The sequence below is a fragment of the Erithacus rubecula genome (genome assembly GCF_903797595.1).
Source record: "Erithacus rubecula genome assembly, chromosome: 17".
NCBI lineage: Eukaryota > Metazoa > Chordata > Aves > Passeriformes > Muscicapidae > Erithacus > Erithacus rubecula.
In genome coordinates, this window is record NC_136669.1 from 7,360,213 (window position 1) to 7,385,691 (window position 25,479).

Here is a 25,479-nt window from a genome sequence, read left to right on the forward strand (position 1 = left end):
GTGGCATTAGATGAGATTTCAGGTCATTCCAATTTCAGATCATTCTGGAATTCTGGGGTTTTTTTAACCAAATAGTTTGTTGGGTTTTTTTTTTTCTCATTATTTATTCCTATTTGCTGTTGTTCCATTTCCTTGTTTTTCAGGATTTCTTTGCCATGAAGTGCACTTGGTTGTATTTGTCAATCTTAGAGGGCTTTTCCAACCTGAACCATTCCATGATCCCCTGGTTCCTCACCCTCCAACTCCACACTCTGCTGCTCAGCTGTGCTCTGAGCCCAGTAAAGAATCCCAGACTGGTTTGGGTTGGAAGGACCTTCCAGCCCATCCCATCCCATGGGAAGGGACACCTTCCCCCATCCCAGTCTGCCCCAGTCCCAGCCCTGTCTGAGCACTGGGTTGTTTGAGGACAATGTGGGATTTGTTTCCCTGGAGCTTTCCCTGGGCTGGGCTCTCCAAACCCGGGATTAAATCCTCCCTTGGAGTTTCTGGAAAGCAATAAGGGGGCTGGGAGGAGCATGGGCACTCACAGCCCCCAAGAAGAGCCCTCACTCTGCTGTATAATGGCCTTCTGTTGGCTTTTAGTGGGGTGCAGTTTAGTAAATTAGGAGTCTTCAGGTACTTAGCACTTTAATGGTTCTCACTAAGAACATAATTAAACCGTAGACCCCGTAGGGAGAAAAAAAAAAAAAAACGGTTTATTGTGCTTATTTTTAGACTCTGTTACCAGCCCTCATAAAACCTGCTCAATGCAAGGCAGGGAGCAGGCCTGAGCTGGCAACCCAGAATTCCTCCAGCAGCACTCACACCTTACAAATCTGCCCTGTGAATTACAGAATTCATTTTCCTGCTCCCATTCCCACAGGCGTTTGCAGCAGTGGTTCCTCCCTGGCTGCTGGAGGGGTGAGGGAGCCACCAGGGTTATGACACACAAAGACAGGGTTTGCTAATTGTTGGGTTTTTTAATTTAATACCATTTTCAGTCTCGCAGAGATGCCCAGAAACGGGGCTGCTCTGAGCCCACAGCTCTGCTCCCTCTCTGTGTGCATCCACCTTGGGATTGCTTGGTTCCATCTGCCATGTCAGTGTGTCAGGAGATCATTATATCCCGATGTCAGTGTGTCAGGGATCACCATTCCCAATGTCAGTGTGTCAGGGATCACCATTCCCCATCTCTGTGTGCCAGGGATCACCATTCCCCATGTCAGTGTGTCAGGGATCACCATTCCCCATGTCAGTGTGTCAGGGATCACCATTCCCCATCTCTGTGTGCCAGGGATCACCATTCCCCATCTCTGTGTGCCAGGGGATCCCAGTTCTGGGTGTAGGAGAGCTCCCAGCTGCTTTTAGGGTGCTCCCCAGGATGAAGAGATGGACAGGGAATTTTCATCAGGAGTGATGGGACAAGGGAGAATGGCTTCAAACTTTTATTTGATGGAAGATAGAATAAAATGGATTAAAATGGAATATTTGGATTAATTCCTTCCCTGTGAGAGTGGGAGGCCCTGGCACAGATTCCCAGAGAAGCTGTGGCTGCCCCTGGATCCTTGGGAATGTCCAAGGCCAGGCTGGATGGGTTTGGAGCAGCCTGGGATAGTGGAACTGGATGGAAATTAATTAATCCTCCAGGTCTTTTCCAACCCAAACCATTCTGGGTTTCCGTAATTCCCCTGACAGCACAGCCAGGTGTGGGTGCAAATTCCCTCTCCAAAATCCCAGCAAGGTGCCCTGGGTGCTTTCTCTTTGAGTGCCTCTGGTGGGCACAAAACAAAAAAAATAAATATCCAGGAGGTTTTCCAGGCTCCTGGTGATTCAGTGGCCATCCCAAGGAAGCAGGGCTCCCTTCCCAGATGTGCTGGGCAGCATCTGGAAGGCTCTGGAGGAACACACACAAATACACACAGACACATCTGCTCCTCCTGGAGGGTGTGTGGGACACGGAATCACTGTGCTCTCCTGGGCTTGGCTTTATCCTCAATTCCCAGCCTGGTTTGGGTTGGAAGGACCTTAAAGCTGATCCCATCCCAGCCCTGCCATGGCAGGGACAATTCCAAACATCCCAGGCTGCTCCAAACCCCAGTGTCCAGCCTGGCCTTGGGCACTGCCAGGGATCCAGGGACAGCCACAGCAAATTAAATTAAATTAGAGTTTTAAAAATTATTCAGTTTAAGTTAAAATTAAATTAATTTGCAAATTTAAATGGAAAATAATTAAATAATACTTAATTTTAAGTATTATTTAAGTAATAATACTTTAAAAATATTAAGTATTTTAATATACTTGAAACATTATTATTATTATTAAATTACTAAATTGATTAATGATAATAAATAATTACTAATGATAATTCTGATTGTAGCAATAATAATGATGATGATAACAATTGTATAATAATTATACCATTTTATATTTATAAGTAAATATTATAGCAATAAATAATAATGATAATGACATGATTGTAATCATGACAGTGATTATGATAATGATAATGATAGTGATTTTGATATTGATATTGATAGTGATAATGATGATGATAACAATTTTATAATTACAATTATACCATTTTATACTTACAATTTATTATTATTATAACAATGAATAATAATAATGATTGTGATCATGATTGTTATAATGGTAATGATAGTGATAGTGATGATAATAATATTGATTATGATAATGATTATGATAACAATTTTGCAATTATAACTATACCATTTTATATTTATAATTAACGATAATGATGATTGTGATCATGATCATGATTGTGATTGTGGTAGTGATGTGGATAATAATAATAACAATTTTGCAATTATAATTATACCATTTTATATTTATAGTTAAGATTATAACAATAAATAACGATAATGATGATTGTGATAGTGATAGTGATGATAATAACAATTTTGCAATTATAATTATGCCATTTTATATTTATAATTATGATTATAACAATAAATAATCATGATAATGATAATAATGATAATGACAATGATAATAATAATGATGACGATGATGACGATGATGATGATGATGATAATGATAATAATAATAATAATAATAAATAGCCAAGGAACAACCTGCCTGCTTGGAAGGATTTTCATTTCTCATCCCTCAGGGGTGTGAACAATCCCTCTGGGAATCCCTGCGAGGACACAGCACGGGGTGAGGCGGGGGCAGGTCCTGGCAGGGGAAAGGAGCCCGGGGGACACCTGGGGCTGCCGCGACCCCCCAGGCGAGTTCCTGGCAGAGCTCCCGAGCCCAGCCCGGCTCCATCCGGCCAGGAAGGATGCGGTCTCATCCTCAGGGCCATGCAGCCTGCAGCCAGGCCAGCCTTTATTAATCCCAGCTTTGCTAATAGGCAATTACAATAGCTGTGGGACCTGGCAGCGGGAGCGTGCTTGGCTGCCACGCATCCTACAGGATCTGCCCTCTTTTGTTTGCATTTTGGATTTCACTACAAATAATTTAAAGATGTGTTGTGTCTCCTTCAGTTAACATTTGTGTTTTCGACCTCTCTCTTTTGTTGTTGTTGTTGAAGTTTTAAAACAATAGCAGGGAATTTAAGCCTGTCAGATAAATTCACTTTTGTTTTTTGTTTTTGGTTTTTGTTTTTTTTTTTTTTGCTCCAGTTATGGGATTTCTTGGGGTGGCACTTATTAACATATCAGTATTTGGGGTTGTTTTGAAAAATTTGCTGTTTTCTTCTCCTGGATGGAAAACTCTCCCAGTGTCAAAAAAATTCAGGCTGACAAAAGAATAATATTGTCCCAAGGCCAGTATGTAAATACCTTAACCAGTATAACATGTTTAGAGGAATTACACTTTCCTCTCCCAAATTACCATCTTGGAAAGCAGCTCCAACCACCACTTTTATTTGAATTTTAAACATTTTGAAAGCAGATCTTCGAGGTTTTGAAATCTGGTTTCCATTCCTGGCTCTGTGTGACCCGAGGCCTGACCCTGAGCAAACCTTGGGCTCCGTTTCAGGATCTGCTCTGAGAATCCTCACTCAGTTTAACATCCCTCAGAGCTGATCTAAGTGTAAGATTTCAGTGTTCAATAATAGTGGGGTTAATTTAAGATGGGGTTTGGTTATGATGACAAAAATTAAAACTCTTGGTTTTGAAGAGATGAATTTGTTTAAAGATGTGTGAAAAAACTCGAATGAAGTCGTTTTCTCTGCAGAAAGACAAGTTCCCAGAGGTGAAGGATGGTTCACCTAAGGAGAAGAATAAGGAGTAAGACCAGAACTTTGTACCTTTGTAACTCTGAGATTTGATTTATTTCATTTCCAAATCAAGATTATTTTTTTCCATACAGCTTTCCCAACCACGAGTGGCAGCGAAGCAAGTCAAGCTCCTCTGCAGAGCATCCCCCCACTGAACACACCATTCTTTTACACCCTGTGCCACAACCAACATTTCCTTCAATCCCACCAAACTATTTTGGGAAGTCTGTGATTTCACACCGAATTTTGGAGGGGATTAATCAGTTTTTTTTTGTTTCCTTTGCCGTTGCAGACGCAGCCGGTGCCCAGCCCCATCTCGTACTTCATGCACCGCTCCCCGTGGTGGTTCCACCGCCTCGAGACCCTGGTCAACCACTTTGTGGAGCTGCTGGTGCCCTTCTTCCTGCTGCTGGGCAGGAGGATGAGCATCCTGCACGGGCTCCTGCAGATCCTCTTCCAGGTGAGCTGCTCCTGCTCCATCCAGCACCGTGGGGAACGGCTGAGGGAGGTGGGGTTGGTTATTCTGGAGAAAAGAGACTCAGGGGTGACTTGGTCACTCTCAGCTCCCTGAAAGTGGCTCTGCTCAGCTGGGGTTGGTCTCCTTCTCCAGACAGCACTGACAGAGCCAGAGGACACAGGAAAAATACAGGTTGGATGTTAGGAAAACGTTTATTATGGAAAGAGTGATGAAATACTGGAATTGTCAGCCTGGGAGGTGGTGGAGTCACCATCCCTGGGTGTGTTTACAAAACACTGGATGTGGCACTGGGTGCTGTGGGTTAGTTCAGCTGCTGGGGCTGAGTTGGACTTGGTGGTCTTGGAGGTCTCTTCCAACTCAATGATGGTGTGATTGTGTGATTCCAACCCAGTGATTTTGTGAGGTTGGGATTCCATCCTGGTGATTCTGTGATTCCATCCTGGTGATTCTGTGATTGTGTGATTCCAATCCAGTGATTCTGTGATTCTGTCATTTTGTGATTCTCTGATTCCAGCCTGATGATTCTGTGATTCCAGCCCTCTGACTTTGTGATTCTGTGATTTCCTGAAGTCCCCTCCTCTCCTGGGGTTCCTCCCAGCAGCATCCAGAGGAGCTGGCTCAGGGGCTGGACAGGAGTTCAGGCTCCAGGCAATGAGGATGATTCCCAGCCAGGAATTCCTGGGTGTTTCCCTGCTTTGTTTTTGTGTGGCAGAGAAATGGCAGCCCAGGATCAGTGCACAGGCTCTGTGGGGAATCCTTGTGATTCTCCCAAAAGTTATTTTTCATAGACATCTTTCCATCTCTGAAGGGATTCTTCTTTCTGTATTTATCATTCAAGGATTGTTCTTTATATCTGAAAATGGTTGAGCTGCATTTCACAAATAACAGATTCACTGGGCCAAGGTTTAAAATTAAAATAATTCCTTGCAAATTTAATGGATTCACGTTCCAGTTGATTTTTTAGGTGAGGTTTTTTTTTGTATCTCTGCAGAATTTAGAAGTTACTGCATAAATACTTCCCTAGAGCCCATCTGACTCCTCTCCTCTCCTCTCTGTCCTGGCAGAGTTCAAGGAGCTCATGGAACCTCTCAGGCTCTGTTTCCAGCCCTTGCTGCCCTGGCTTTGTTCAGCATCATGAAATCCATACTCAGGAGCTGTTACAGCTTCCTGTGAGTTCCTGTGATGGTTAAACTGGAGAACAGCTCAGAAAGGTTCTTGGTGAGCCACAAAAATGCTGATCAGGTTGGGAAGGTCTGACAGAACCCCCAGTGAAGGAGGGCAGGGTTAGATTCAAGATCAAGGAGAAATTGAAGAAATGTTGATCTCACTCATTACAAAATCTTTTAAAGCTAAACAGTCTAATTAAAAGTTAACACTTATTTATTTTTTTATTTATACTTTTGACTCAATAGCTAAACACTTGTGACCCACAGTGTGGCATTTTTTATTCAATCAAAAAATATTATCTAAACCTAAGAAGAAGAAGAAGAACAAGAAGGAAGAAAAACTTATTCTCTAAAACCTCCATTTTGTTCCATACCTATTACTATATTCTAAAACCCCAAATTTCAAACTCTTTACCATGTGACATCACACATGTAAATTACATTTATTGAAACTACACACAAGTGATTTCAGTTCCATCACTTAGATCTAGAAACCCCCTTTAAAGCCTCAAGTCAGAGTGCCCAACCACGACAAAAATAATTCAAAATTTCAAAATCCCAACACCTGGGATGTTGGAAAGTGTCCCCAGGGGGGTTGGAACAAGATGATCTTTGAGGTGCCTCCCACCCCAGCCCATTCCATGCTCAATTCTCCCCTCTCATCCCCTTCTCTCCTTGGGTTGCTCCCAACTCTGGCTCCTCCCTGACGAGCAGCAGGTCCTGGGGGAGCTCAGGCAGAGCCAGGGGACCTGGAACAGCCCAGCCCATAAATGTCCTAATGACAGCGAGGAAATGCAGCCACCAAGCCCCCTTTAATTGGCCCTTTATTGATAGCTGGCAATTACTGACTTGTTTCAATCATGAGGGGAGTCTGAGAAGGCAAAAAGGCTCCCAGTGTAAGAGGCAGCTCTGGTGCATTTATAGCATTTCAACAAAAACCTGTTTATTTAATATTTACTGCCCTTTTCTTCATTCAGAATGACTTTTATTGACAATCCTTGTGCTCTGCAAAGGAAGCAATAAAGTTTAATGTTGATATACCACTTAATTCTGCTTTTCAAGATTTGAATTGACATTACAGACAAGTTTTATTGGACATTTTATAATTGTTATTGGAGTCGTGGTGGCGAGGTTGAGTGAGTGTATTTTTCCAGATTCCAACTGGCCTGGAGAATATTGCTTTGTCAGGAACCCAAAAAAAGTTGGGCTTTAAAGGGGAAAAGTGATTTTTGATTTTTTTTTTTTCCAAGTGTGAACTTATTCTTCTTGCCTGCTTCATGTTTGTAAGGAAAAAAGCTTAGAGAGGGTGGAAACATCAGAGAGGAGGTGCTCAGCAGCCTGAGGATGGATGGGTGTCCACCAGGGGGTTGGGATTCCTGCCTGGAGTTACCCAGAGGAGCTGGAAGCTGCTGCTGGATCCCATCCTGCTGGAGTTTGTGTCTGGTGGGATTTAGGGTGGGTTTGATGGACCCCAGAGTGCTGCCAGCACCTGGATTCCCCCTGGAGGAACCACAGGGACCCTTGGGATGAGCCCAGTTCCAGGAATGGTCCCTCCTGCTGTTGCTTTCCTGCCCCTCAGCTTTTTGGGTTTTTTGCCACGTTGTGTTTGTGAGCTCAGCTCCAATCCCACCATTTGTGTCTGCCAGGAATAAATGATCCCTGGAAGTGTTCAGAAAACTGTGGATGTGACACTTCAGGGCATGGTTTAGTGCTGAATGTTGGTGTTTGGATTTGATGATCTTAAAGAGCTTTTCCAACCTTAACAATTCTGTGGTTTGCTGGATTTTGTAGCAGAGGTGGGGTCTGGGCCTTGGAAATACTCACCTGGATCTGAAACACCCCAATATTCAGGAGAAATCAAATTAAAAACAGGGCTGTCAGTACCTGGAGGGGGGCAGAAGATACCTTAGAGGGTCTTGGGGACCCCAGGGAAGGTCTGGACTCTTATTCTTGGTTCTGTGGAAGCAGCAGAGCAGAGCCTGCCCACACCCCAAGGATTTGTGGGGTGTGGGAGGTTGAAAGTGCTGCTGGGGAAGGCAAATCCTTCAGCTTGGTGGGGATTTTGCTGCTCCCTGAATCTGCCTCCTCCAAACCCTGGATCTGTGGGTTTTTCACTCTAACTCCCAGCTCACACCACACGTATTTCTTGGCTCCTTGGAAGCCAGGCAGTAAAATTACACTGCTTGGCAAACGGGTTGATGAGGGGAAGCAAGAGGGAAGCCAAAAAAAAAAAACAGAAAAAGCCACCTTGCCCCTCAGAGCTGGCAGGTAATGCTGGGATGGAGCAAGGGAGGGAAGGGGCTGGGGTGGATTTGGCAGTGCCAGGTGGGAAGGAGCTGCAGGATCAGAAAGGTGAAATCCATAAATGAATAAATAGAATGGAAAGTCCAAGGCTGGTGCTGTTGGAAAGGCAGGGGCACAGCCATAAAGGCACAGTCTGGGGAGTTTAGAATGTGGGGAGAGTTTTAAGCTTTTAAATCCTTTTGGATCTGGGTGGATTTTGGAGTCTGACTCCTCCCCATGGCCCCTGGTGTGTTCTCCAGCTTGGAGCATCCTGGTGGCTGGAGAAATCCTGGGTGAGCTCAGCCCCCAGGGCACAGCAGGACAGAATTCCCTGGGGGAGCTGAGCTGAGCTGGAGCCTGTGCAACATTTCCCCCTCCAGATGCTGAATGATGGAGTGTGAGGTTCTGCCCTACCCCTGCCAAGGCAATTCTGGGATGGTTTTCAGCAGGAGCCACCTCCAGGGGACAGGGGTGACAGTGCCAGGAGCACAGGGGTGACAATTGCAGGATCAGAGAGGGGACAATGCCAGGAGCAGAGAGGGGACAGTGCCCAAAGCACAGGGGTGACAGTGCCAGGAGCAGAGAGGGGACAATGCCAGGAGCAGAGAGGGGACAGTGCCCAAAGCACAGGGGTGACAGTGCCAGGAGCAGAGGGGTGACAGTGGCAGGAGCAGAGGGGTGTCAATGCCATCGAGGCACAATCCCAGCCCTGCAGAAGGCAGAGATGAAACCTCCACATCCAAAACCCCTCCAAGTTTCAGAGCCCTGCACAGAACCCCAAGGCAGCTCCCCCCTTTGGGAGCTGGACAGGGACCCTGAGGGGGGATGTGGCACAAACTCCAGCTCTGCTCCCCTGGAAAACAATCTGCCAGCACTGCCCTGCCCAGCTGGGCACTGCTCCAGGGACAGGCAGCCCCTGGGACTGGGAATGTGCAGGAGAGCAGCACCAAAGTCGTTTCTCTTCCTCTTTTTTTTTTTTTTTTTTTTTTTTTTTTCAGGCAGAAAACAGTTGTTGAACAGATATTTTCTGGCTTTTTTTTTTTTTCCCTCCTTGGCTTGGCCAAACCCCAACCTCCTAAAACATTGATGGAAGCAGACATTTCCCTCTGGTTGATTTTTATCCCATCTCTCCAGGAAGGCAGGGCAGGCCAAGTGGGGCTTTCCCCCCTGTTTTTTTGGGGAAGGGAGGACAGAGCCCCCCTGTTATCCCAGCACTGCCTCTGCCACAGCACGAGATGCTGGAGGGATGAGCTGCCCCTGCAGCCACACACACACAAATGAAACCAGGCTGCTGCAGTGCCACAGCTGCAAGAGATTGTGTTGCTGACTTAGGAGGTAGCAGAGGTCACAGCAGCAGCCTGGAGTGAGGGAACAAAAATTAACCCGCCCCCCCTCCCTGCAGAAAGTGTCTGAATCCAGTGTTTGTTTTCACTTGTCAGATCCGAGCTGGGGCTGCTCTCTGGTGCAAATCAGGGGTGTCTCCAGCAGGATTAGCAGGGTTGCAGCAGTGCCAGGCTCGTGGCAGGAGGATCAGGCCCTCATTAGGCTTTAATTGGGCACCCACAGGACCTGGGTGCTGCTCACTGAGGGGTTTTTGCTGGTTTGGGGTTTTTCTGTGTGGTGTTGTTAAGGTGTGTGAGGATAAGGCCCAGCGCGCTGGAGGATGGAGCAGCCAGAAAATTCAGGAATTATTCTGCAGATCACACAATCCCAGAATGGGTTGGGTTGGAAAAAATCCTTAAATCCCATCCAGTGCCACTCCTGCCATGGCAGGGACATTTTCCACTGTCCCAGGTTTTTCCAAGCCCTGCCCAGCCTGGCCTTGGGCACTTCCAGGGATCCAGGAGCAGCCACAGCTCCTCTGGGCAGACCCTCACCATCCTCACAGGAAGGAATTTCTTCCTGATATCTAACAAAAATCTCCTTTCTTTCCGTTTAAATCCATCCCCCCTTGTTCTATCAGTACATGTCCCTGTAAAAAGTCACTTTCCTGCTTTTTAACAAATCCCTGAGGATGCTGGGGGGGAGGTCCCCCCTGCCCACCTGGGTGGGTGTCACTGCCTGGGCTGGGCAGGGGCTCCCCAGTGAGAACAGAGGAAATTCAGCCTTCCCCAAAGCCCAAACCTTGTTGATTTTGTTGTGGTTTAGGAAGAAACAACAAACAGAGAATCCCAGGAAAATGAACAGCAGAGAGGACTGGGCCCACAGAAAAGAGTTCTGCAGTTCAGTTGTTTAAAAATCCACTTTGTATTTTTAAATCTCATGGGGTGTGAGGTGGAAGGTGCAGGGAGAGGGATCCAGAGGTTCTTTGGGAATGTTGGAGCTTGGACTGGGATTGTGGGGGTTGATCCCCAGCCCTGTGCACCCATCCTGCTCCTGGGTGAGGGTGGATGGGGTGTCCCTGCCCCTCAGTCCCCCCTGCATCCCCCAAATCCCCTCCCTCAGCCCTGGCCCTGCTCCAGCTCAGCTTTTCCCCACAGCAAAACAAAAGGAATGTGAAATCAAAGCAGTTACAGGGCAGATTTTCTGTTACATTTAAGCCCCCTTAAATTAAATGCTGAGCTCTACACCCTCCCCTACAAGAAACATTCTGAGTTAAGCAGGCAGAACCCAAACTATTTAATCACTCTGATATTTGATTTCACATCCAGCTCGATAGGATCTGCTGTGCCAGACACGGGAATAGCAGCACATACCACCCCAAACCAGTAAATAACACTGCTCCCATAATGGGGTCTGGGATTAGTTAGCAACAAGTTAAGTCCTTGCATTCTGCAGTAGTCAGAGGGACTGAGAAACACTCACTGGGAGCCATAGGAGTGCATTTAATTAGCTCCTGATTCAGGGCACTGGGGGGGGGTTTTCTCTTTTTTTTTTTCTTTTTTTCTTTTTTTTTTTTTTTTTTTGAAATCATTAAATAAAGTGTCACCCCAAGCCAGTGCTGTAAACTCTATTTTGATTGTGGCTGCAATAACCCCTTTGGGCGTCATTCAGATTGTACTAAACAGTTTCTGGAGAGTGCTGGTTTCTCTCAAAATAAACCCCAGCCCGGCTTTGACAAGCTCTAATGAAAAACAAATTGTTATATTACTTAGAAAAATAATTTGAAGGAAGTCTGAATTAGTTGTAAAGGTGGAAAAGGTTCAGCTACTTGAAAATAGAAATTTGGAAGGTATTTATTTTAACCATTAAGCCAGTGGCCTTGAAATACAGCCTTGTTTGTTCCAGAATGCTCCTAACGAGAGCCATGAATCACACTGTTAATCAGTCTGGGGACTTGATTAATTGGGGAGGGGAGCAGCAGTGAGTGCAGCAGGCAGAGCCTGGGGCTGGGCTCCTTCACCATCACCCACCCTGCTGGCACAGGGCTCTGCAGCCATCCCACAGCCCTGCCCTGGGGCTTTTCTGGGGCTCAGACTTGGGATTTTGGCAGCCCTGGAGTGGTGGAGTCTCTGCTGTTGGCTCGGAAGGGGCAGGTTTTCCGTGGATTTTCCATGGAGCAGGTTTGGGGTGTCTCTGGTTCCCCTGGCCCAGCCTGGGATGGCTCCAGCTCACCTTTGCTGCTGCTCCTGGCTCTGCTGTTAAACCTGAGAGGGAGATTTGACGCCCAGCCATGAAATCAGATTTGCACAGGAGGCTCCCAGAGCTGGAAAAGTCAGATTGGTTTTCACTCCTGGCTGGGTTTGGGATGGCTTTGGCCATCCAGGAGCTCGGGCTGGTTTTAGGACACCTCATGTTCCAGCAGTCTCAGGTTCCAGCCACGTGTGCCAGGCTGGAACAGAGCTGGTGGCACAGAGGAATGGCAATGTGTCCTTGGGAATATTGGGAATATTGCTGAGCACTGACTCCAGAATCAGCAGCTGGATCCTTCAACTGCAAAATTTGCTTAAATTCAACTCACCCAATCCTGAGTGTTGGCTACCTCACAGCTTTCCAGGGGCCTTTTTCTGCTCCCTGTCCCCCTTTCCCTCTCCAGGAGCAGCTTCCAGAGCTCATGGAATGATGTGGCTCTGGGGCAGCTCCAGGTTTTTCTCCTTGTTTGGATTTTACACCTGATTTTTCAAATTTTCCTCCGTGCTCCAGAAGCTTTGTGTCCTGAATTTCTGAATTCTGAAATCCTGAAATTCTGCAGCAGGAGGATGCTGGCAGTGAAATGATCCGAGCTGGTGCTCCCAACATCTGCATTTCCCAGATGGGATTTGGGATTCAGCTCCAGGCTGGGAGATAAAGGATGTGTTGCACATGTGAGTGCAGGGGCATAAAACATTTCTGTGTGAGGAGAGCCAGAGCAGCTGCAAAGCAGAACTGTTCCTGGTGTCCCTGACATGATCTTCACCATGTTCTGGCACCGTGTTTCCAGGGATAATTATTTATTTACGTTTAGGTGTAGCTGCTAAAGCTGAGTAAAACCATCACAACCCGTTCCTGTGCCCGAGCCAAAGCACCCACCCACTAAAATGTGTCAAGTATCTTTAAATAGCTGTGAATTTCTGCAGTTTCAGTGCAATGGTTTGAAGAGATGGTGAAGGTCTTCCAAGTTTAATTCCATTTTCAGTCCTTATCTGAGCTGGTGCCTTTGCACCTTCCCAGCTCTTGGCTCCCCCCAAGGCTTTGCTGTTCAGCAGGGTGACAGTGGTGAGATTTGGGATTTGGGATTTGGGATCTCTCCTCCTACCAGCAAGATGACAGGACTTTTAAATAATGTTTTCTACTCCGTTTCAAAAAAAATAATAAAAAAAAAGAAGATGAAATCAGAGCAGCCTAACTGGAAACAGATGGCAGATGAGAAACTTCTTTTAAAGAGGATTTTTAATACATTTATGATGAAGAAATTGCTTTCTTGGTGTGGGAGATGGACGTGTGAGGACAGAATGTGCCCATGCCAGCAGTGGAAGGGGCTGCAGTGGGATGGTGCCTTTGGTGTGGTGTTCTTGGAGCCAGGGGAGGATTTTGCTGCTGGCAAAGTGACTTTCCTGGCTGAAAGGAGGCTGCTTCCCATCCCTGCTCCCTCATCTTCCCTCTGCCACCACTGGCTGTCAGAGCAGCTTTCATTCTGCTCCTACTGTGGGTTCCTGGCATGGCTTTCCTGGAATGATTTGGGTTGAAGGGACTTTTAGAGCCCATCCAGTTCCAACCTTCCAACACCTTCCACTATCCCAAGCTGCTCCAAACCTTATCCAACCTGGTCTTGGACACTTCTTCCCTGGGAAACCTGTGCCTTGTGTCCTCCCAGAGGGTCAACTTGGGGTTTTTTTTAATAATTTGCATATTCTAATTAGTTCTGTCCTCCAAGTTAAATGAGTAGATGCCTTTATGTGTAAAACCATCCACAGACAGAGCTGTCACTTCCCCCAAGGATTGGGCAGCTTTAATTAAAGCCATTTAAACAAACCCACCTCATTTCAGAGGGGTGGATCTCACTGTCTGGGCTGCCCAGGGATGGAGGTGAAGATGGATTTTCTCTTCTCCTGCTTTGAAGAGAAGAACTGCTTGACTCATTCCGGGTTTATGTTCCTGAGAAGCACCACTGCCTCCAGAGAGGTTTTATTTTGCTTTGGAGGCTCTGGGCTGAGCTGCAGCCCTGGGCTGCTCCAGCCCACACGCAGTTTACACAGCTGCAGCATCCCCTGCCCCAGGCTCAGCAGGGTCCTCATCTCCACGCTGATGCAACACCAGGAATTGCAGGAAACCTGTGTCACTGCTCCTTTCATCTTCTGTGAAAACTGGGAGTTGGGGGCTGTGGCTCAGTGATCAGTGCAGGATCCTCTGGGAGCAGCTGGGGTTGGTTTGGTGCAGTGCTGGGACAGGCTCCTTCCCCTGGAGGTGGGATGGAGATGCTGTGCTCAGTGGCCAATTCCCTGGGGAATTGTTTGCAAACCCCAATCTCACTTTCCCTTTTTTGGGGAACAACATTCCATCCCATCCCATCCCATCCCATCCCATCCCATCCCATCCCATCCCATCCCATCCCATCCCATCCCATCCCATCCCATCCCATCCCATCCCATCCCATCCCATCCCATCCCTCTTTGCTGTACATGATTCCCAGCACCCTGTGACCTGTCCCCACCCCTGGCAGTGTCCAGGGCAGGCTGGGCAGGGCTTGGAGCTGCCTGGGCTGGTGAAGGTGTCCCTGCCAGGATATGGAAATGAGCTTTGAGCTTCCTTCCAACCCAAACCACCCCCTGGTTTTGACTGATCCACGGATAGAATTCCATGATTTATGCTGAAGGTCCTGGATTTTTGTTGCTGCTCTAAACCCTGAGCTGAGCCCCAGAGCACCTCGTTCCAGGCAGGTGTTTGCAGCACGGGGTCTCACCTCTGCTGCTTTCCTCTTGGATTGCAATTCCACTGCTGCCAGGAGCCCCATGCTGCTTTGTCCACGTCCCTCAGTAACTTTTTCCACACTTGAAACTCCCTCTGGGGCTGGGTTAAGCTCTGCAGGAACCACGTGGGTTTGGTCTGGCCTTGGTGTCCACACGTGGAGCAGTTCAGGGAGAGAAGCAACACTTTAAATTTAACCCTGCTCCAAATAGAAAAACTTGGAAGTGGGGAGAAATCCCAGATCAGGTCAGTTTTGCAAAGGCTAAGGAAATCTGGGAGGAAAATGCACAAAAACAAAAGAGCAGTTTGGGAATGTTTTGTCCCAAATTTTGGCCTGTGTGGTGTGGCAGTGATGGTGGGGATGGCTCATGGGTGGATTCCCTGCACTTTGTGAGCAAATAGAATCCTGGAATAATTTGGGTTGGAAAGGACCTTAAAGCTCATCTTGAGTCTGGACATATCCCACTAAACCAGGTTCTACATCATGGTCACCCTTAGAGGAGCTGCCAGCTCATCTGAGATGCCAAAATCCAGGAGTGTAGAAAACTTAAAATTTCCTCTGGAAAAACAAATCAGATTGCATTGATTGTTTGGATGGGGTTGGGAATGGCAGGAGTAGAGAGTGGAGAAGAGACAGGGATTGCTTTTATGGCATCATTAATGCCATTTATTCCATAGAGAGCACTTGTAATCCCCACACAAATCCCTCTGGAGCAAATCTGCCAGCTCTCCTCATCCAACACGGATCATCCCTGCAGCCAGAAGCCTCAGAGGGAGCAGAGCCAAGGTAAAAGGGTCAGGGGGGCACCCAGTGCACCCAAATCAGCTCCACCTCTGAGATTCCAGGGCCAGAGGGATGGAGCTGCAGACACTGGGGTCCTAAAGATGGAGAGAGCTCATTTTCCTGGGGTTATTTGGGGAATAAATGTGGCCAGAGATAAGAACTGGAGCTTCAGAGTGTTGTGTTCCTTTCCAACTCCCCTTCTGCACCCAAGCAGGAAGGGATCAGCTGGAAGGTCCTGGCTGGGCAGTCTCAGGTCCTTGGTGCTGCAGAATCCCTGCTGGAAGGTTTTCCTCTCCCCTGAAACCAGGGAAAAGGAGATGCTTTCATGGAAATCTCTTCCTCAACCACCTTGGCAGCCAAAGCTGAAAGGATTGGAGTCTTTTGCCCCCCAACTCCCCATTCATGGCCAGTGTGAAACCCCACCTGTGCTCCCCACATGCTGCAGTGAATGAAAGCACCAGGGGGAATTGGCAGGAGCACATCCTCTTCCTTCTCAGAGTCAGGTTACAGCGACCCCAGAACATCTGCTCTGGTGTCTCAGGGCTCCCAGAGCTGCTGCTGCTGCCTGGAAGCTCCATCTGCCCTTGCTCAGTCCCCAGCCTTTTCCCTTCCTCTGGATTCAGGGCTGCTCCCAGTGTTCCTGGCTCTCTAGAAACACCCCTGGAATTTTTGTGGTGGTTTTCCATGGGCACATGTGCAGTAATACTAAATAAGTTGGACAAGTCCAAGCTGTGCTCTGTATTGTGTGCACCAACTAAATGATACTTAGCTGGTTTTCTCCATATTTTGCTGCCTAGTTGTTTTTTTTACATATTTTACTATTTCTTCACACACTTAACTGATTTTCTGTGTATTCCTTTGTTTTTCTGTATAATTCTCAGTTTAAACCAATATTTATAACAAGTACACAAGATAAACCATTTTTAAGTATTTTAAAATATTCAAATATTAAATACTTTTCATTTGTTAAAACCCTTCAAAGCCACTAAAACATAAATTATATTTAAAAAAAGAAAAAAAAAACCCTAAAAAGCAAAATACCAAAGTTAAAAAAGCCAAAATAAAAGTAGTTTTAAACAACCACTAATCATCATACCTAAAAAACTCGTGCAAAATGTGTAAACAACATAAAAACACCAATCAAAAATACTTAATCACATAAAAAATAATCTTAAAAAATATAATTAAAACTAAAAAATAAATAATAAATCAACTTCTACAGAATCATATTAATTTAGAGTCCAAAAATCCTGTATCTCCCACACAGATGGATCTGCCACAGATCCACAATTTGGGAGAAAATCTGAAATCAAACACTCCTTTTTTTCCCAAAAGGAAAAATTCCCTCTAGGCTACTGGTGCCCAACATCCTGAAACATTGAATTTAGGGGGGAAAAATTCATGTCTTAATATTCCCTAGATCTTAAAGATGCACGTGGGGATGGGATGCTTTGCAATCCCTCTGCCTGATCTCCAGGGTTGAATTGAAATGAGGGTGTGAAGGTTGGTCCTGCTGCCTCCAGCCACTGGGATTTTTGGGAATGCCAAAGCCATGGGGTGGCTGTGCTGCCTGGATTCATGGTGGTCCATGCTGAGAAGATGATGTTGAACTCCAGCATCTCCTGGAAGTGACCCCATCCTCCCCTTGGGAGCAGCACCATCCCACCCCAGCCCACCCCAGCCCTCAACGCCCAGAAGGAAAATGCAGCTCCAGCTTTTGGCTTTTTTGTGCCTCTCAGGCCCAGACCTCAAGGTTTTAAAGACTTTCATATGTGCTTGACTCCATGTGCTCAGAGTATTCCCATTGAAGTGAACTAAGTGGATAAGACTTTGCAGGATTAAAGCCAAATGAGTCCTCACCCACCATGCTGGGAAGTCTTGTTGAAGTGGGTCATTGGAGGGAAAGGAGGAGGAGGTGCTTCCCAACTTGCCCCTTTCATTTTATGCTTTTATTTATTTAAAGGATTTTTTTATTCTCTCTCTCTTAGGCAGCTTTGGGGGGAGAAAAGAAAATAAAAAACCCCAGGCTGTGGTGTAACCACCACAGGCAGATGTTGTCATGACTACTAAACAAGAAACCTGATTTATAAAATGAGGAAAAACAGATGAACGTGAAATAAAAGAGCGAAAAAAAAAAGAGGCAATCTTAAAATATTAACTCTGATGTAGAGAAAAATATAAACAGACAGGGTTAGGAAATTCCATAAGGAATATGACTTGTTTAATATTAATCATAAAGGAAAAGATTATGAGAGCTCCAAAGGGTGCCAAATGAAATACTGCACACAGCCACTGCTGTGATAAGAGTGCTGGTGGTGCCTTCCCTGGGCTGCCCTTGGAGATGTCCTGGCTGGAAATTGTTCCAGGGATGTTCTTGTGCTTCTGCTGCTTCTCCTGCTGCTTCTCCTCCCCTGCAGTCGCTCCTGAGTGCAAACCTCCAGCCAAAATATCCTGTATTTTTATTGAAAGTACAGGCAAGGTGGGAAAAGTGGTTGTGTTTGGGGATGTTTGGATTTCTGTGGGTGGGGCTGACAGGTTAAGGATGTCCCAAAGCTGAGGTGGCTCAGGTGGGTGGCTGCCTGGGGCTCAGGTGGCTCTGCTGTGTCCCACTGCTGCTCCTGCTGTCCCTCTCCTGCACCCTGAGCTGGCACAGCCCTTGGTGATGCTGCACCAGGGGAGAGCCAGTGTCACAATCCCTCCACCAACACTCCCAACCATTCCCTGTGCAGGACAAGGAGCCCTGAGGCTCCTCAGGACAGGAGACACCTCCAGGCTGGTCCCAAAGGCTCTGACTGGACCCGTGGCAGCCCCTTTGTCACCTGGGCTGTCCCCACTGCTGTTCCCTGCTGGCAGTGCCCCAGGTGGCCCCACCACAAGGCACCAGGGAGGAGCAGATGTGGCCACAGCTGGGCAACACCTGGCTGGACAATCCTGGGCACAGCTGCAATTTGCCTCTGTGCTGTCTGGGGTGACATTTGCAGGCTCAGATGGGGTGTGAGTGCCTTGTGGCACAGCCTGTGCTCCAGCAGGGAATTCTGCAGCTCTGGGATTGCTGCTCCCAGCCCATGCTGGCCCCAGCTCTGCCTTTGGCTCCTGAACAGTTTGGTTTGCAGAAACCTTCAGGGTTCCTCCTTGCTGTCAGGAGAAATTAATCTCCAAAGCCAGACAGAAAAAAATCCATGGCCTGAGGGTCTAGGATGGAGATGCTCACCCAACAGGACCTTGCTGAGCACATTCCTCTTGCACAATCCATCCAGGACACCTGGGCACATCCACTCTCACCTCTCCAGGTGCCTCTGTCCTGCTCCTGATCCATGTCCTGACCTGGCACTGGCTGTGCACACATGGCCAAAGCTCTGAGCACTGTGGGGATGGGGCAGGAAAACTGGAGCAGCCAAGATTTCTGCATCTTTTCCTGGCTCCTTGCATCTTTCCCAGCTCCCTGAATCTTTCCCCTGCTCCCTGCAGCTTTCCCTGGCCCCCTGCATTTTCCCAACTCTCTGCATTTCCCCCCCTCTCAGTTCTCTGCATCTTCTTCCACCTCCCTTCATCTTTCCCCAGCTCAGCAGCCTGGGAACATTCAGATCCCTGCTCCTTCTCATCAGTGCCTTCCCAGTGCTCCTCCAGCAGCACCAGGCAGTGCCTGGCACATTCTGCTGCCCTGGGGTCTCATTCCCTCTCTCTGTCCCTCTGGCACCTGGCTCAGAGGAGCTCCTTATCCACGAGCCTGTTGGAATCACAGGATGAGGCAATGGTGGATTATTTTTTTGCTGTTCCCCTCTGTTGACAAACCCAGTTTGTGGGTGAATAATGAGTAACCTTTGAAAGCCAGCCCCATGGCTGATGTGGATGCCCTTGGGTTTTGTGGGATGAGTCAGTGTGGAGAGCACAGGACAGGCAGCTGCACTTCATCCTCTGCTGCAGATTCCTTGGAGCTGGAAAAGCTGGGCAGCATTTTTCCAGGGGAGCATCTTTCCCTGATAACAGCACAGCTGCCCCTGGGGTTTGTCAGGGCAGCATCCCCCCCTCTGGTGACAGCTCTGCCTGGAATATCCAGCCTGGAATATTTTTATTTCTCTTCCAAGGCTCCTCTCATATGTAAGCCATCAGTGCAGGGATCTTGCAGCTGTGACCTTACAAGTGGGTGGCATTTTCTGCTTCCTCCCCTGCGTCCTCCGGGATCCGCAGCTCATGTGATCCCGTCTGCCACGGGCCAAATCCGGGCTGGGAAAAGCAGGAGGAGGCTACCAGGAAATACCCACTGCACTCATCTCCTGATGGATGGGATCTTCACAGCTCCCAGGAGGAGCCAGGCTCCTCAGGCAGCCTGAAATCCTCGTTTGTGCAGGCAGCAGGCTCAGAGATAAATGGAGTTTATTAAATCCCGTCCCTTTGGAGCACCTTGTCTTCCTCTGCAAAGTTTAAATCAGGATTTGGGTTTCTTTTGGCTTCTGTTCCTATCTAGTGCTGAACAGACTCCATCCATCCCTGTGTTGGAGGTTTCTTTCAGATCCCTACAAGTAAATAAATCCAAATAAATAAAATACAAGCTCCCCCAGCAGGCCTGGAGCAATGAACATCCCCATCTCTCATGATTTTCTCTGCCTCCATCCCAGCATCATTTTGCCCCACAGAGAACCAACTGTTCAGGGAAGGAAAAAACTGAAAAACCTCTTTTTTTAAAAAATAATTTCATAATTTACACCTCACTCCCATTGTAACTGGAATTATGAGTAAGGCTGAAAAGAAACTGCTGCAGATGGCAGCATAAAAATGTGATTTTTAACACATTTTGTGTTTTCTCAAGCATCTCTGGTTTTGCCCAGGGTACATTTCATTTGCTATTTATTTAGTCCCCACCTCTGACAGCTCAGGGATTGCTAAGCTGCCATCTGGGATGGAAGGAAAAAGGGAAAATTCTTGTTCTTCCTGCTTTTTCTTCTTTTGACCTCAGAAAATTTAACAAGGGCTCCATGTCCAGTGGGTGGGCATTTTGTAATTTAAATGTGAGTCAGTGAGCTGGGTGGTTACAACCAGGAGCTGGGCTTGGAATCCCAGAATCCTGGAATGATTTGGGCTGGAAGGGACCTCAGTGACCATTCCCAAGCCCTGCCATGGGCAGGGACATTTTCCCTATCCCAGGGTGACCTGTCTAATCTGGCCTTGGACACCTCCAGGATTGGAGCAGCCACAAATTCTCTGGGAATCTGTGGCAGATCCTCACCAAGGAATTATCCTTGTGGGTCTCTCCCAGCTCAGGATATTCCTTGATTCCCTATTTATCACAGGATAAATTTAATTCAATAAATTGAAATGTATTTATTTATTTATGAAGCCATTTTCCAGCACAGCTGAGGGAAGGATTTGGGACAGAGCTGGTGCCTTGCTGCAGAGATGCTGAGGCACAGTGGCTGTTCTGCCCTTCCTTCACATTTCTCCTCTTTTTTTTTTTAGCATTTCCATAAAATTTTTACATCCAGTCCTTCACTTTTTTTTTATCCTCCAGGCTTTTGCAGCCTGGCTTTATTAAAATCAAATGCTGCCCAGCCCCAAACACAGCACCAGGCTGGGTTTTCCTGGTTTTGTGTTTTCAGCCACAAGTGTTTCCCATTTCTCCATCCCCACGGGCTCAGGGCTCAGGGCTCAGCTCCCCAAAATGTGCTCTTGGTTTACTGGAAAAATCCAGGTCATCCCAGAGCTGGAAACTCACCCAGCCTTGGCTTCAGTGACACTGAGTAGCCAACCCAAGTGAAATGTTTCACTGCAGATGTTGCTGAGAGCTTAAAGTTACCCAAAATTATGGATTTAACCAGGCAAGGAAAGGAGCTGCAGAAAGATCCAAATCAGGGAGGCCACCAGTGTGTTCCAGGCTGGTGTCAGGCTGATCAGATGTGACATCCTGGACTTTTTCCTTGAGTTTTCCCCATGCCTGTGGATGTGCTCACGTCCTTTCCTCTTAGCTTGAAAAGGCAGAGATGGGTTTGAATCCGTGCTGGGCTTGAATTTGGGGAGCAGAGTCCCAGTCCAGCTGTTGCAGATGTCTCCACAACTGGTGAAACCAAAACCTTGGATGTGAATTCTTCTGGAAGGGGATTGTGACACAGTTTTCCCATTTTCCTGTGCCAGGACTGTCTGAGATTGGCCATACTCATCATTCCCATCAATATTTATTCCCCAGAACATTGTTTTACCCATATTCTGTCTTTAATACCAATTTCATCCAAATTTTACCAAGATCTGGACTAGAGAAGATGTTTGCTATCAGAATAGATTTTTTTTTTTTCATGTGTTCTCCTTCTCTCCTTCCCAAAAAGTTTGCTCTGACTTTGGCAATTGTTAAATACCTCTAAATATTGCAGAAAAAGTGAATTTCAAAGGAGCCTGCAGTGCCTGGATGGGGAAAGGGAATGGAAGCATTTTTGCCAGAAGTGTTTTAGCATTCCTTCAATCAAGGAACATAAACAGTTCCATGTGACTTTGGGCTGATCCAGGATTTGACAGCAGGGTTTAATTCACATCATTTCTCACACAGGGAATTTTGAACCCACACATCTCCTGGTGAAAAATGTCCTAATTAGTAGGGAGGAGGATATTCTGGAAAAGGCTTTCACTTTCTTCTCTTGGTGGTGTTCCACTTTATTACTGCTCACTCAGTAATCATCCAGCATTAATTACAAGGGAGTTCTGTGTAATGGAGTTATTGATTGGTGCCTATTGACAGCCCATTCCAGGCTATAATTAAACCTCAGATCTGGATTATTTCTACAGGAAAACATTTTTCCTGAATCCTTCTTTTCCTGTGTGTATTGGTATTAGGGGATAATCCTGGCTCTGCAGCACAAATGTCAAAATGAAAATGGTTTTTGTGCTTTCCCCAAGCCCAGAGTTGGTCCTTGCTGAAGCTGGTGGGAAAGACCCCATGGAGCTGAGGGTTGGTTCCATCCCCCAAAAACTGCATGCCTGGAAATTTTGGGATGGACCAAGGTGCTGGGAATGCTTGGGGTGGAATTTCTCATCCTGGCTGCTGTTTAGAACTAGAGAGCCCTCATTTCACCCCTTGAGTGAGTGAGCTCTGCTTTTGGTTTTGGTTTTCACGTGGTTGGAAATGAGGGAGGAATTCCTTCATGGAAAGGGCTGTGCAGGGAGAATCCCCAGGCCTGGAGGGATTTCAAAGCCATGGGGAGGTGGCACTTGGGGACACTTGGGGTCAGTGGTGGCTTTGGTTGGGGTGGGGAAATGGTTGGATTCAATGATCCAAGGATCAACAATTCCATGATCCTAACCTTAATAATTCCATGATCCCAACATCAACATTCCATGATTCTGACCTCAACAATTCCATGATCTCAACCTCAACAATTCCATGATTCCAGCTCTATTATTCCATGATTCTAACTTCAATGATTCCACGATTCCAACCTCAATAATTCCATTATTCCAACCTCAATAATTCCATTATTCCAACCTCAGTAATTCCACAATTCCAACCTCAATAATTCCATGATTCCAACCTCAATAATTCCATGATTCCACCCACCCCAGGGGGTCACAGGGACAATCCCCCAGCCCCTCTTGGCATCCCCCCAGGGCTGGGCTCTGCCATGGTTGTGCCCTGGCTGTTCCTGAGGCTCTGCATCCCACAGCTCCCACAGGATTTGTCTCCATCCCCTTCCAGAGGCACATCCAGCCAAGGGCACAGCCCCCCCTGGTAACTGTTTAGGGTTTTGACAGTTTTATAACCCTAAATTTGCACCTTCTGGAGAACAGTGACAGTTAATGATTCATTGCTGTGCTGGAATTTTTCTTATGATGTCTTAATATCCGAGCATGGAGCAGAGCTCAGCAGAGAGGGAAAATAAAAAAATCCTGGAGCAAAATGCTTCCAGAACAACTTGCAGGAATTGCCCAGTCCTACCAGTGCCATCCAGAATATTTGGGATTATTTTTTTGAAGTTGTTTCCTGGGTGTCTCACCCCAATTTGAAAGTGGTTTGAAAGGGAGCTGTGAAAAAAAGTCGATGTGTGCATTCCTCACTCTTCAGGAAGGAAGCTGATTTTGATATCACAAACCATCTGCTGGCCTTAACCAAAACAAGCAAAAATTAATCAAAACTTTGCACTTCAGAAAGACCTAAAGTTGTGCTGACAAATGAAAAAAACATAATTAAATAATTTTTTACAATCAGTTGGTTGCAAAATTGATGTGGACGTGTTGGATGGAGCTTGGAGCAACTTGGTCTAGTGGAAGGTGTCACATGAAGCAGAACTTGGGCAAAGTGCTCAGAGCTGAGCCTGACCTTTTATTTGTATTTTAATGAATCCACAACTTCTGACTGGGAAAAAAAACCAACCATCCCAAGCTGCTGTCTGTGGAGGAGGCAGCTGGAGGGCAAGGAATGCTCTTCCCAAGATCCCCACGTGGAGACACGTGGAGCAGAGCCCTTGTGCTGGACCTCAGCTCTGCACGTGCCATAAAAGCCATTTTAATGAGCAGGATGGGGCTGCCCAGAGGAGCACCTGGAGCATTAATGGATGCAGGGACTTTTTTAAGGAGCTGTTGGACTTTATGGCTGGAATGAGCTCATCAGCACGAGTGCAGAGTGAAGGAACCCAGGCCTGCTCCTGCAGCCCCCCAGCCCAGGGGTGGATCCTGGCATGTTTTTCCAGCAGCTCCTGTGGAGTTTTGTGCTGCTCATGGGATGTCACCAATCCTTGCTGTGTGCCAGAGGGAGCAGGGTCCTGCTGGGGTGTCTGCAAGGGGTGCAGTTTTAACAACCTGGCTCGGATTTGGAAAAAATTCCTCCCTGTGAGGATGGTGGAACAGATTCCCAGAGAAACCCCTGGATCTCTGGAAGTGTCCAAGCCAGGCTGGATATGCCTTGGAGCAACCTGGGATAGTGGAAGGCAAAGGGGTGAAACTGGTGAGATTTTAAACCCTTCCAACCCACAATCTGTGGGAACTCCAGTAGCTGGCTCATACAGGAACAAATTAAAAACCAGTTTGGAGGAGACACTTCCACTGCTGCACGTTCAGATCAAACCTAAATGTGGGGTGTGTGACAGCAATGGGAAGGATTTAGTCCTTCTTTACACCTGGAATTGAAACCCCCCCCAAAAAAGTGCAATTTGTAATGTTTCAAAGCCTGACTCAGACAAGGAAGGGTTTTAGTGAAGATTGTGCATTTCTGTGTCCATGGTTGTTGTGTCCAAGCAGACCTGCTCCCCTTTCTCCTGGTGCTTCCAATAGTTCCCTGAGTTTCTCTGGGATTCACAAAACCATCTCCTGTCTAGACAGAGGTGATTATTTACCTGTTTTTCTCCACACTGAACAGCAGAGATTAAATCTTCATACAAATAGCCAATTACAGAGTTAACAAGAAATTAAATTCATAGTGGGGGAAAATTAAAAATTATTGTTGCTATTTAATGGCAATTTTAAAAAATCTGTGTTTGTGATAAATTTTGGGGGAAAACTACATATATGAGTATTTTTCTAGCTTAACAAATACACTCCAGTGCAGGCAGAGACTCTACTTTGACTTTTAAACTCTACTTTGAGGCAGCAGGAAGGACTGGATGGTTCTTGAGGTCTCCTTTTTCCCTTTAAATGATTTATAGTCCTTCCAGACTTGCCAATTTTGCTTTTTCTGTGCCAAAGCTCAATATCAGGAATCCCCAATGAGGTGATCCTGTCCCCATGCTTAGGACAAGCTCCAGGTAGCCCTTACCTGTGTTTAAGAGTTTCCAGTTTGTTTTTGTCCCTCCTGGACAAATTTCCAGCCTGTGCCATGGAATTTGAGCTTCCTCTGCCTACTGGATGTTTGTAACAATCTGGGATTTCAAAAAAGACAAAAAAAAAAAAAGCAAACCCAGGCCAAACAAAGAAGCCCAACCTGTAAAAAAGTTACGGCTGGAGGTGCCCATTTTCTGACAGAAGGGTTTGGTAACGGGGCAGGGACAGAAATGTGAGGAATAATTGGTTTTGGGCCTAGAACCAGGAAAACTACTTTTCCAAATTAATCCAGCGAGAGCCATGAATCCACTGTATTTCATATCACACTTCATAAAACTCCAGTCATAATCCATAAAAGTGACATTATTAGATTAAAACCCTCAGTTCCTCCTAGAAGGAGCTCGCTCATTAGACATGCTGTAGTTTTATAACCTCAAAGTTCCTCCCCAATTACCATGATTAATACTGGGCTTTAATAAAAAATTTC

General features: G+C 46.6%; 1 protein-coding gene across 1 annotated transcript in view; it reads left to right on the forward strand.

Annotated features, from left to right (window-relative positions):
* LMF1 (lipase maturation factor 1) overlaps positions 1-25,479 on the forward strand; it is a 129,484-nt gene that overhangs the window by 77,113 nt on the left and 26,892 nt on the right. The window contains exon 4 of the mRNA XM_079320266.1: positions 4,518-4,685. Within this exon, the coding sequence (XP_079176392.1) occupies positions 4,518-4,685 (168 nt within the window). The remainder of the gene's footprint in view (positions 1-4,517; positions 4,686-25,479) is intronic.